Source organism: Microtus oregoni, unplaced genomic scaffold (assembly GCF_018167655.1).
Source record: "Microtus oregoni isolate MIOR12 unplaced genomic scaffold, Mior012 000027F_ref0000203, whole genome shotgun sequence".
In the NCBI taxonomy this organism is placed as follows: domain Eukaryota; kingdom Metazoa; phylum Chordata; class Mammalia; order Rodentia; family Cricetidae; genus Microtus; species Microtus oregoni.
This window is the reverse complement of record NW_024543086.1, coordinates 33,389,020-33,402,121: the sequence shown is the minus strand read 5'-3', so window position 1 is coordinate 33,402,121 and position 13,102 is coordinate 33,389,020. Positions and strand designations below refer to the sequence as shown.

General features: G+C 38.0%; 1 protein-coding gene across 3 annotated transcripts in view; it reads right to left on the bottom strand.

Moving 5' to 3' along the window:
* Positions 1 to 13,102, bottom strand: part of Fchsd2 (FCH and double SH3 domains 2) — a 215,412-nt gene that overhangs the window by 108,165 nt on the left and 94,145 nt on the right. For all 3 annotated transcript variants that reach the window (XM_041676210.1, XM_041676212.1, XM_041676211.1), the window contains exons 5-6: positions 8,236 to 8,380; positions 2,007 to 2,140 (exon numbers count right to left, since the gene is read on the bottom strand). In XM_041676210.1, the coding sequence (XP_041532144.1) occupies positions 2,007 to 2,140; positions 8,236 to 8,380 (279 nt within the window). The remainder of the gene's footprint in view (positions 1 to 2,006; positions 2,141 to 8,235; positions 8,381 to 13,102) is intronic.

The window sequence follows — 13,102 nt, the reverse complement described above, 5'->3', positions numbered from 1 at the left end:
CCCACAGGGCAGGGAACCCTGACTGCTCCTTGGGCTGATGAGAGAGGGGGAGTTGATTGGGGGAGGGGGAAGGAAATGGGTGGCGGTGGTGGGGAGGAGACAGAAATCTTTAATAAATAAATAAATAATAATAATAAACAATGGGGATCAGAACACTGAAGTAAAAAAAAAATTTCTTGCAGATAGAGTACTGGAGTGAAACAGCTGTCTTTTGAACACGGCAGGGCATCTGCACACATGAACTCAGAGAAGCTGTGGTCGTCCATGTAAGACAAGATCAAGTAAAAATTCTAGTGTAGAGGGGGAAGAGGCTCAAGAGCCCCAACATCTAGCTGATGAGCTTCTGGGGCGGGAAAGTCAGGTTTTTTGAGTATGCCCCCTGGTAATTGGTGACACTCCAGTAAACAGCCCAACACCCATGAGTATACTGGCAGTGCACTGTACTTACTCTGTGGGTGATTAACAGCAAATAGGACATGAAGTTGTGAAGGGATAGGAGGTTGACATGGATGTGGTAAAAATTAGGAGGAAATGAGGGAATGAATACAATAAAAATACATTGTACAAATATATGAAATTCTAGAAAATTAATAAAAATACATGTCTAAAATTTCTTTTTTAAAAAAAATTTATTTATTTATTATGTATACAGTATTCTGTCTGCTTGTATTCCTGCAGGCCAGAAGAGGGCACCATACATCATTACAGATGGTTGTGAGCCACCATGTGGTTGCTGGGAATTGAACTCTGGACCTTTGGAAGAGCAGGCAATGCTCTTAACCAGAGCCATCTTTCCAGCCCAAAAATTTCTTGCATATAAAAATGCTAGAGAAATTATCTCCTGTGCCACGATGTACAAGAAGAGTACAATAGGCTATCTGACTTTAAGCCATGGAATTCAGATTTTATGCAAGCAAGCACTATGAACACAAGTCGTGGCTTTTTTGTTCACAAAAGTTTTCAGAATCCAGCTCTGCAGCACAGGTGGTGGTGGTATTGGTGGGGTTTTTTTCTCCAATGTAAGAAATAACAAATATGAGGGGTTTTTTCTCTTCCCCCGCCCGACAGAAACTAAAACTTTTCAAATCTTTTTTATATCTCCCACCTTGTTATGCCAATATTTTAATTCTCCCCACCCAGTAAAATCTCTCCTTATACAAAGCCCCACTGCTCTATCCTAGGAATTTAGAGGGCTGGAGCAGTGACCCCTTTCTACTCTCCTTCATTTCCTGTGCACCAATTTTTATTCAGTCACCTGAACAAGATCGTAAGGATGGACATCAGCCAATGGGAAAATGACACCGCCACCACCTGAGTTAGACTACAAACTAAATGTACTTCTTGGCTTGATGTGAAATTTGCTCTTCCAAGCATAGATGCTATCAAGCGGTCTTAGGAAATCTCTATTTTGTGTGATTTATATATCTTATAATTAAGTGTAGTGCCTTCATTTCCTATTATTGTCAAAATAAAGAACTATAATGCATACACCTGAAGTTGATATTAACCAACTACTAAAGCACAGATGAAAATGTACATATACTAAATTTCTTGTTAAAAAAATAAAGAGGGGAAAAAAACCCCAGTGCTTCAGAGAAGCTTTTACATGGGTCCAGCCTTACTTGATGTACCAAGATCCTTCAATGATATATGAGATTTACAGAAGTTTTCAACAATTATGGCCAGCATGATTAACACTGGGCTCTTAAACACTGACTGACAGCAACGTTAAACTGTCAGTAAGTTCTGAAGTCTGTAAACATAATGTTTATTTTCTTTCCTTTTTTAAAACTCAATTTAATTATCAAATACCTCTCTTTTGCCATATTAATATAGATAAAACTAGCTAATACAAAAAAATATCATCTACTGCATAAAATACATGGAGGTCAAACAAATCCAGCACAATTAAGAGTAAGTATAGACCTTCTATTAAGAGAGAACAAAGCATTGGTAAAGATAACATTTGCTTGTATCTCTTCTCTTAGAAATGCTAAAATACTTACTTTGCTTCGATGTCAGCTTTCTCTCTTACTGCATGAGCCATCTGTTCAGTCTCAAAGTACTTCTTTTTACCTTTTGCTAAATCTTTCACAGTTTCTTGTAATTCTGTTTGGATTTTTGTCAACTGGTCCACACACTGTAAAATGCAAAAATGCAATTATTGAAAGTTTAGTTTTCAGGCTTACAGAAAATGAGTTCATCCTAAAGACTGCATAACAAGCCTTCAGGTTGGAAACTCGGGAGAAAAGTCAGCAATTTATTGTCCTTGAATGGCAAATTAAAATCTGGAGAACAGCTAGTACTTCCATCTCAAGTACTATACCAAACAGTGTCATAGTTTGCCTATCCATCATTCTTTGGAAATAACCACAATGCTGTTGCTGACATTAAGTTAGGAAAAGCAACTATGGAAAGACTCAAGTTGTTGCAAACATCTTGACAATAAAATCAAAAAAATAAAGTAACTGTATTTTTCATAATCTTAATCAAGTCTACTTTAAGTGTTAGGATTAAAGGAGTTAAGATACCTATGAAATCCACTATGGGGTTATGGAGAAACATGTACTACTTTTGTACAGGACCCTAGTCTGATTTCCAGAACCTGAACTGCACAGCTCAGAACTGTAACTCCAGCTCCAAGGACTCTAACACCCTGTTGAGGCCTCTGCAGGCACTTGCTGCACACAGCGCACATCCTGACACACACAAACATGACTAAAAGAATGAAATATACTATGTAAAGGTCTTGTAAATATTTTTCTATAAATCTGTTTAAATATTAGACTCGAAATGTTTTTATAAATTATATCAAGTCAGAATTTAACAAAGAGCATATTCACATTACTGTTTTGCTACTTACTATTTAAATCTGTTAAATATTTTGGCTTCAATTTTAACATTTATAAAATACAATATATTCCTATTCATGATAATATGAAAATCAATTGCAACTATATTAGATATGGTAGCAGTTTGTAAACTCAAAGATGCTAAAAAAAATTGATTCTTTATATTGATTCTTTATGTGTGTCTGTGTGGTGCCAGAGGAATCCAAACTGAGGGTCTTGCAAGCTAATTATATATTTTACTGAGCTACTTTTATAATTACTTCAAGGATAGTAAGTATATTTTATTATAAAGAGAAAAATATAGGTAAGGAAATAGAAGAATAGCTAAAAGCTTTCAACTACTATTGCTCTTGTTTTAACTTATAAGCAAGTCAGCATAAAATAAAAAATTATCTGAGTGGAATGTCGTGGTATACATGTCTACAATCCCAGCAACTAGGAGGTGGAGCCAGAACGAGAATCAGGAGTTCAAAGTCAGCCTCCATTACATAGTGAGTTTCAGGGTAGCCTGGACTGTCAACAAAACAAAAAACCAGCAACGGCAATAACACCAAACACCTGAAGTCATAATAATAACTATATATGAAATTTATTTGTTTGTTGGTTTGTAGCTGGAAATTCCTCTGCAGACCAGGTTGGTCTCAAACTCAGAGATCTATTTGCCTCTGCCTCCCAAATGTTGAGATTAAAGGCATGTGCTACCAACGCCTGGCTATAATTTCTGTTACCATAGACAACAATTACAAAGTGTCTATGTGTTTATCTCTTAAGTACTATTTTTTAAACCAAACAAAACAGAGAAAATTTTAAAAAGAAAATGAACAATTTTTAAAATTAGATTTATTCATTTTATTTTATGTGTGCCTATATGTATATGCACCTTGTACATGCTTACTGCCCTGTGGAGGTCAGAAGAGGCCATTAGATCCCCTGGAACTGGAAGTTATGGACAGTTGTAAACCACAATGTGGGGGCTGGGAATCAAACCCAGATCCTAGTCTACAAGAATAACAAGTGCTCTTAAGCACTCAGCAAACTCACCAGCCCCTGGGACATTAGCTTTAAAATGTCATAGAGAAGCCAGGCACATTGCTGCATGCTTATAATCTCAGCAATTGGAAGCTAGGCTGGTCAATAGTAAGCTCCAAGTCAGCTGGAGGTATAAAATGAGATCTTGTCATAAACCAAAAGATAAAAATAAAGTTTAAAATGCTGCAGAAAGAATACTTTGGCCAAAAATGAATTCTGACAGTGAGAGAATAACGTGATCAGTCAGGTAACCTCCTCAGTCAGGTAAGTGGTTACGGCACACATAGACCATGCGACTGGGAGACCTGGGAGAAAGGATGCATACCCAGGAGAGCTTTCCACCTGGCTTTTCTCTCCACTTACAGCAGTTACTGAGTCATGGCACAAAGACTACAATTAGGGCTGGTGAGGTAGTTCTGTGGGTAAGCCTAGCTGATGACCTAAGTTTGATTCCTGGGACCCACATGATGGAAGGAGAGAACAGACTTCAATACACTCATACACACATGTGTATGTATATATATACACACACCCACACATATAGTATACATTTCAAAGTTTTAAAAAGGCTATAAACATAAATTGGTATCAGTCTTCTACTCTGTAGAAAAAGCTTGCCAAAAAAGCAGCAACTTATAAAACAAAGCTCTAGGAAGAAAGTAAAAAACAAACAAACAAAACTGAATACAATTTCCCTGAGTCATTAGCTGGCTTCTAAAAAGCATGTGTGGGAGATGAAACGTCAGTAAATCTAGTAAACAGTAGCTGAGGGGCCAAGTGTTCAGCAGAGATCAGAGGGTCAGAGCAGCCACATGCTCTGTGAGGACAAGTCTTGTCAGCAGAGACAGTGGGTAAGTATCCCACAGTTTCAGTTAAGTCCACAGGAGAAAGTACAATAAACCAAGCCTGAGAATGACCCAAACCAGACCCCTGTAGCACGAATTCTAATTATTCTTAATAAAAACTTGGGAATCGGCTATTTGGGGGTGAAAGGATAAGAGAAGCAGAGTGTCCAGTCATTAGAATTCTTACTTCTATCAATGCTCAGACCAAAGAGGCGGTCCTGTCTTCAGACCCGTCCTCAGACAGCCTCCTCAGACTGCCGACAACTTCAGACTGACTGCTTTAGACTGTTCTTCAGATTGCACTGGGATCCCATCTCCTCCCATTCTGTATTTCTTCCTCCGCCAAGCCATATCACTTCTGTCTCCACCACCCTAGTGCTGGGATTAAAGGCGAGGGATCCCAAGTGTGGAGATCACCTTTGTATGAGCTCTGTTTCTCTTTTAGACAGAGTCAATCTCAAGTAACCCAGGATGGCCTTGAACTAACAGAGACCCCTCTGCCTCTGTCTCCCAAGCCCTGGAATTAAAGGTGTGGGCCACCACTAACTGGCCTCTAGTGGTTTAGCTCTGCATTCTGATCTTCAGGCAAGCTTCATTCGTTAAAACACAAACAAAATATCACAAAAGGCCCCAATGGGATTAGGGCTAGAAATCTGCCAGCTTGTCAAACTCTATTCTCTTTGGCAGAGATGTCCCAGAACCTTCAAAGTTTTTTTATCCATTGTATCCAGTAGGCCCAAATTACTGAGTTTGATTTCCTGGGACCCACATGATGGAAACCAAGACAAGATGTCCAATAATAAAGTGACCAGTATGACTCATATAGTAGAATTATGATTAATGTGTTTAACATGATAAAATAAAAGGTCAAGATATGGCTTAAGGCTCAATAGTAGAAAGCTTTCCTAGTAGACACAAGGCCCCGTGTTCAACCCGTAGTACTACAAACGAAAAAGGAAAGAAATATTTAAAGAATAAAACAGAATAAAAGAAAAACATAAAAAATTGTAACAGAAACATAAGATCTTTTTTTTTGTTGTTGTTGTTGTTTTGTTTTTGTTTTTGTTTTTCGAGACAGATTTCTCTGTAGCTTTAAAGCCTGTCCTGGAACTAGCTCTTATAGACCAAGCTGGCCTAGAACTCACAGAGATCCGCCTGCCTCTGCCTCCCAAGTGCTGGGATTAAAGGTGTGCGGCACCACCACCTGGCTAAATTCTGTTTTTTTAAGTGAGTCAAAAATTCCAAACCCAAAAAACTACAATAAGATTTATTTAAAGCTAGGAGGTGGTGGCACAAGCCTTTAATCCCAGCTCTTTGGAGTCAGAGACAGGCCGATCTCCTTGAGATCAAAGCCAGCATGGTTTACAGAGTGAGTTCCAGGAGAGCTAAAACTGTTACACAGAGAAACCCTGTCTCAACAAACAAACAAACAAACAAACAAAAAATATTTATTTAAATGCCAGCTAAAAGATTCAGTCAGTATGGAAATCAACTCTGGTAAGGAAAGAAGATAAATCTAAAGTTGTCTAGCTATAGCCTAGTGAGAATTGCTTAAAGAGAAAGTAAGAGGCCATCAAGCCAGAGAGGTAGTTCATCAGGTAAAAACTCCTGAAAGCTGTCCTCCAACCTCCACAATGCACACCCACACTTACTCACACACGTCATACACACTAATAACACTATTATTAAATAAAAAAGAAACACATTGCTAAAAAAAACTGGTGGATTTTTTTTTTAATGTGAATTCTAAATATAAGTGTTTGAGATCCCGGATCTATCTGTATATGATATCCCAGAAATTTTAGATATATAAACTAACATGGTCTCCTCTGGGCTTAAGGCAGTTTAAAGGAGATGTCAGTTATTATCAGTCCCAAAGCTTTGACAAGTACCTCACTACGTACGTAATGTTCAAAAACTTTCTAGATGGCACATAATTGCCTCATCAACTACAATATAAAACAAAGTCATTCACAGGAAAGGGAATTGTTCAATCACATAAAATACTCCTTGCCCAGGAATGCTGGTAAGATTCAGGTCTAAGATTACTCCAATAACGAAAGAGAAAAGCCATCAAAAGTAGTGAAAAAAGATGAAACTCCAGTAACTGATTTGGCAAATATGCTGTCAACTGGAAATGTGGTATTTACACCAGGACAGGACATCAGAATAAAGTCTCTGTTCTACCTTCTACTCCTCCTACAAAACCACATACCTTCCTCCCCTCAAACCTCAGACACAAGCTCATACACTCTATTTTCCTCTAACTACAAATCACTGACAAAGCTGTGTATGATCAAGACCTTTAATCCCAGCACTTAGGAGGCAGAGGCAGGTGGATCTCTGTGAGTTCAAGGCCACAGTCAGGGCTGTTAAATAGAGAGACTCTGTCTAAAAAAAAAAAAATAAAAATAAATCATTGGCAGGGGTTGTATACTTTGTGTACCATGCTTCCTTTGAAAGTGATCATCTTTGGCAAAGATAAGTCACAGATCCTCTTACACAAATGATATTAGATGAGTATTCTAGAAGATACAGAATTTGTATGTACATGTATAAATATTTAATATTAACTCTGGACTACTGAAATAGTTTTTGGCCTATAGAATATGAGGGTTCTTTTAATATCTGAAAATCCAAATAAAATTAAAACCAAACATTGTATGACTCCTGAAATGTCACCCTATTTTCTGAACTATTAGTAATTTCTAAGAAAGAACTTTATCAGGTATCATGGTAACCTAATTTACCAAAAAAAAGGACACAATTTAAATATCTAGTTTTTCTCCCTAGGACCTAATGCAGTTTTATTTTAGGCTAAAGAGAAATTAAACTAGGCAGAGTATGAAAATGTGAGAGGCTTTGATATCCCCGGGAAACAGACCTGAGTTCCCACAATGGCATCAAGAAGTTGGGCTTTGTGGGAGGACAACCTAGATTTATATTACAATATTTTCAAGCTGGCCTGGAACTCATTATGTGTATCAGGATAGCCTCAAACGTAAAGATCCATGTGCCTGTGTCTCCTAAGTGCTGCGATTAAAGGTGTGACCACCATTCCCAGCTATACTAGTTTTAAAAATTAAAGTTACAAGTATATTTGGCAAAATGTGTTAATTTCTTTAGGTTTCCCAAAATGGCCCAACTTGAAATTAAGACTGATTAATCAAACTTTTTCAAGACTTAGTGGGATTGATAATGTAAGTATTTAACACACATAATGCCTTTAATTGCAGCACTTGGAAAGCAGAGGCAAATGACTCTCTGAGTTCAAGGCAGCCTGGTCTACAGAGGGAGTTCCAGGACAGCCAGGGCTACACAGAGAAACCCTGTTTTGAAAAATAAAACAGGCACATGTTAAAAAATCCTGTTAAAAATGCTACCCAGGAACATTTGTGAACACACTTTTTTTTTAAAGTTCTAAGTTTTAAATGCAATTATAACATAATCTTACTGGTTATAAGTATTAAAATTTATATATAAAAGAAGACAGAAAAGAGAAACAATACCCGTTTTAGTTGCTGTTCTTTTAAGCTTCTTACTGTCCTTGCAGGTTCAGAAATGAAGTTTTTATAGTTTTCACATATATTGATCCGAGATTGGGCTACCTGCATTGTTCCCTCAAGAAAAGATTTCCAAACAGGATACATACTCCTAAATTCAAAGAAGGACAGAAAAGTATTAGGAAGGAAAGTAAGAAAAAATTGGCTAGATTTTTGGTCACTAGGATTATCCTATTCATTACTGTAAATTTATCTCATGCGGTCTTGAATATAATACATTAGCACATGTTCTCTGAATATCCTATTTCTATAAAGCTCATTATATTAGCTTATATAATATAGGGCATTATATTATTAGAAATGGAATAAAAAGAACACAAACATTATAACCTGAGACAAAATGAAACTGTAAAACAAATGAGTAACGTGGACTTTCAACATTATGACCAATTTGTATTACTTCATTATGGACAGTTTCCTATTTTACAGGTAAGCTGAATAAGGCTCAGACTTAAGAGAACTACATCACTCAAGAATAAGACAGTACTGAAAGACAAAGGCTAGGTACTCCTAAAGCATATTTTCTCAACTACACTGACTTATATAAACTGCTCAGTCAAAAAAACTGTATTAAAAACAAAATCATTGTATGCTTGAGATGCCTGTTTTGTCTAAAACAGAAGACAGTGGTGGTATCTCATCTGCCCCTGCTATGACATGTCTTGCCAGCATTGCACTGGCTCTGGACGGCGCCAAGCAAACCCACACCTCACCTGATACTGTGCTGAGAAACTCTTGGTAAAGACAAAGAATTATTGATCATTTACTTTTCCTACCCAACTTTGTTCTCAAACCATTTTTTCTAACTTACCAAAAATTTCAGTCAGTTCTAGAATTTCTATTATATTTTATAACTGATAAGAATGAACGACATGTAGTTTTTAAATAAGAAACATTGAACTGATTTATAGATTAATTTTATTTTCTGAATTTGCCTCATATTTACAAGAATTTTTCTGCTACAATGACAATATTATACAATACATAAAACATAAACTGATAACTACTAAGGTAGAAAAAGAAAACCCAAGCTAGTTCAAGGTCAGCCTGGCCTAGGTGGCAAGGTTCTAGTCAGTCATATCCACATAATAAGACCCTGTCTCAAAAAAATCAAACCAAAACAAAACAAACAACAAACAAAAAACTTGATAAAACTATGATCTCCAACTAATGAGTTTTAGACATCACTCTGTATAGTATACTCAATTAGTTTAAATAGGAGCACATATTTAGGTAAAAATATGCCACTTACCTCTTTGTAAGATTAAATTTATTACATAAGCATAAAATCAAGGGTGGACTTAATACAGCAAAACTGGTGTCTTCCATGGCCTCACCGCCTGACAATCCACAGAACTCAAACTGCAAACTATCATACAGTCAAAAAACTGATATTTTTCCTCAGGACTGAGGAAAAAAAACCTCAGTACTATTCTCAACAGTTATAATTAATTATACTTCAACATTTTTCTAAATTGTAATGAAAATGAAAAGTAAGTGAATAGAGAAATTATGGCATAGAAAAAGAATCATGGAGGAGAATGAAATCTGTTGAAGGAGCTGCGGGTTGCATTCCTGCCACACTGCTCCCAGCCGCCTGGCTAGCTTATGCCCCGAAATAACAACACACAAATTGTATTCTTTTAAACACTGCTTGGCCCATTATGTCTAGCCTCTTCTCGGCTAACTCTCGCACCTGGACTAGCCCATTTCTAATAATGTGTGTGGCACCCCAAGGTGCGCTTACCGGGAAGATTCTAGCCTATGTCCATCCTGGGTCGGAGCTTCATAGTGTCTGCCCCAGAGAGGAGAGCTATCGAGTCTGAGCTCACGTCCTCTTCCTCCCAGCATTCTGTTCTGTTTACTCCACCCACCTATGTTCTAACCTATGAGGCCAAGCAGATTCTTTATTGATTAACCAATGACCTTCCCACATCAGAAATCCATGATCTATGTTCTTCCTTTAGTGCACAGTGCCTTCCCCTAGTTTACTGTTATTCACAATTCACATTTCATCTTAAACTTAACTTCCTACAGAAAGTATCATGATCACTACCACACCAATCTCGAGGCTCAACCAAAACAACCTATCTCTGCTACTATTCATGACTCCAGCATTTTTCCTTCAACAAATATTTTAAACCCTGGCAAGGAGGCACACACTTTTAACTCCAACACTAGAGAGGCAAAAGCAGGCAAACCTCTGTGAGTACAAGGCCAACATGATTTAGAGTTTCAAGGAACAGAAGAGTCAGGGCTGCACAGAGAGACTCTGTCTCAACAAAACAAAACAAAACAAAAACACACAAATCCAAAGCCCCAAACAAGTATTTTTACAAAATTGCTTAACAATATAAAAATTATTTTTTCTATACAGTGAAAACTCCATGAAAGAAACAGGCATATGTGCCTGTGGACAACTGTGTTGCACACACAGAAAAGTTTCGAGAGTATGTGAGAATGAATGTATGATGTGGGATTCCCCTCTGTATGTGATGAGTATGTTTTATTACCATTGGTTACTAAAGAAGCTGCTTTGGCCTATGACAGGGCAGAATACAACAAGGCAGGAAATCCAAGCAGAGATAGAGGAGGAAAGAAGGCGGAGTCAGGCAGACATCATGTAGCTGCAGAAGGAGAAAGATGCCAGAACTGTACTGGTAGCCTCATGGTGATACACAGATAAATAGAAAAGGGTTAATTTAACACATAAAAGCTAGCTAGGAATATGCCTGACTCGTTGGCTAATGAGTGTAATATTTAATATAGTTTCTATGATTAATTGGGTCAGGGTGGTTGGGAAATGGAAGTGCAGTCTCCGTCTACATAATGGCACCCAAATGTTTGGCAAGAATTTCCATTTAAAGACAGAGAGAGGTGTTTTTGGATTTTTTTACGGGATTCTAGAGAGAAAAGAACAGAGTTGTGAAGTAAAGCTGCTTGGTAACAGCATTTTCTCAGGTGGCTCTGTTTGTTTAAGAGAGGATTCCTGACTCAGCACTAGCAGCAAAAATCTTGCAGCAAACACTTAAATGGTGCTTATGAGCATCCCTGGCATGCTTCTTGGTGGTTATGGACCTAGACACTCCATAGGGTTGGGGGAAAAATGTAGCTCCTGCCAGTACCTCTGCCATGAAACTAGACCCTAGGAAGCCAAGGAGGTGGGTGGAGCCAGCTGCCAAAGCTGCAACTTTAATCCTAACCATATCATTAGCAAATTAAAGACTCACGTGGATACAAAAAGTAAGATATATAGTAAAAACAGATTCAGACATAAAAACCCAAAAAACTCTAAACAATTTACAGTGTGTTTAAAAATACACACAGGAGCCGGGTGATGGTGGCGCACGCCTTTAATCCCAGCATTCGGGAGGCAGAGGCAGGCGGATTTCTGTGAGTTCGAGACCAGCCTGGTCTACAAGAGCTAGTTCCAGGACTGGCTCCAAAAGCCACAGAGAAACCCTGTCTCGAAAAACAAAAAACAAACAAACAAAAAAAAACAAAAAAAAATTATATAAATACACACACACACACACACACGCTTGGGAGAAAAAAAGAAAACAGAGAAAAGTTCTTTAAAAATAAGAAGAAAGAGAGTAGTTGGGTGCCGTGGCACATACCATTAAGCCCAGCACTTGGTAAGCAGAGGCAGGCAGATTTCTGTGAGTTCAAGGGCACCCTGGCCTACAGAGTGAGTTCTAACACAGCCAATGATACACAGAGAAACCCTGTCTCAAAAAAATGAAAAAATTGAGGAGTAAATCCAGTCCTTGGAGCCAACCCAGTCCTGGGACAATGGCAGACCAGGACTGACCTAACAACCTGACTCAGAGTCTGCGATCTCTACCAGAACCGGAGTGGGACTGAACCAGCTACCTAGAGCACAGACAGAACAAGCTCCACCAGAAGCAGAAGCCAGTCCCCAAAACAATGGTAGATCACGACTGAGCCAGTGACCAGATCCAGAGACAGTGATCTCCACGACAACAGGTCCAACTCCAAGCCAGAGACTTCTGCAGGAGGAGATCCAGACCAGGATTTACAGAAACAGATCAAAGCCAGCAACCTAGGCCAAAGTAGGCCTGAAACAGCAAACTCCAAGGGAGTAGACATAAGCACAGGAACACTGAGCTACCTCCAGGAACAGGAGTAACCAACAGGGTAACTAGAACTGTGACACTGACTGTACCATGAGGAACAACCATCTGAGCTTTGGATGTACTGTCACCTAGATTATTCAACAAAATCTCAGACAGCCCCAAACACATCTATTACAGGAAAAGATGAGTAGAAAAGGTAAGATCACATGCTACACCACAAAGAGCAACACAACACCAGTAAAACCTAAAGACCCCACAACAGCAAGACCTGAACAACCAAATATGGATTAACCAGAAGAAAAGGATTTAAAAAATAACCTCAAGAGAATGTTTGAAATTCTTAAAGATAAAATGAGTTATTACCTTAAAGAAATGGAGGAAAAAACAAACAAAAAATTGGAAGATATCAGCAATGCTTACCTGAATCATCAATGGGTCGAGAAAGAAATAAAGGGGGAAATTGAAGACTTCCTAAAGTTCAATGAAAATGACCACACAACATATTCAAATTTATGGGACTCAATGAAAGCAGTGTTAAGAGGAAAGTTCAAAGCACTAAAAGCCTACATAAAGAAGCTGGAAAAATTCCACACTAATGAATTAACAGAATATTTGAAAACTTTAAAACAAAAAGAAGCAAACTCACCTAAGAGAACTAGATGGCAGGAAATAATCAAATTGAGAGCTGAAATCAACAAAATAGAAACAAAGAA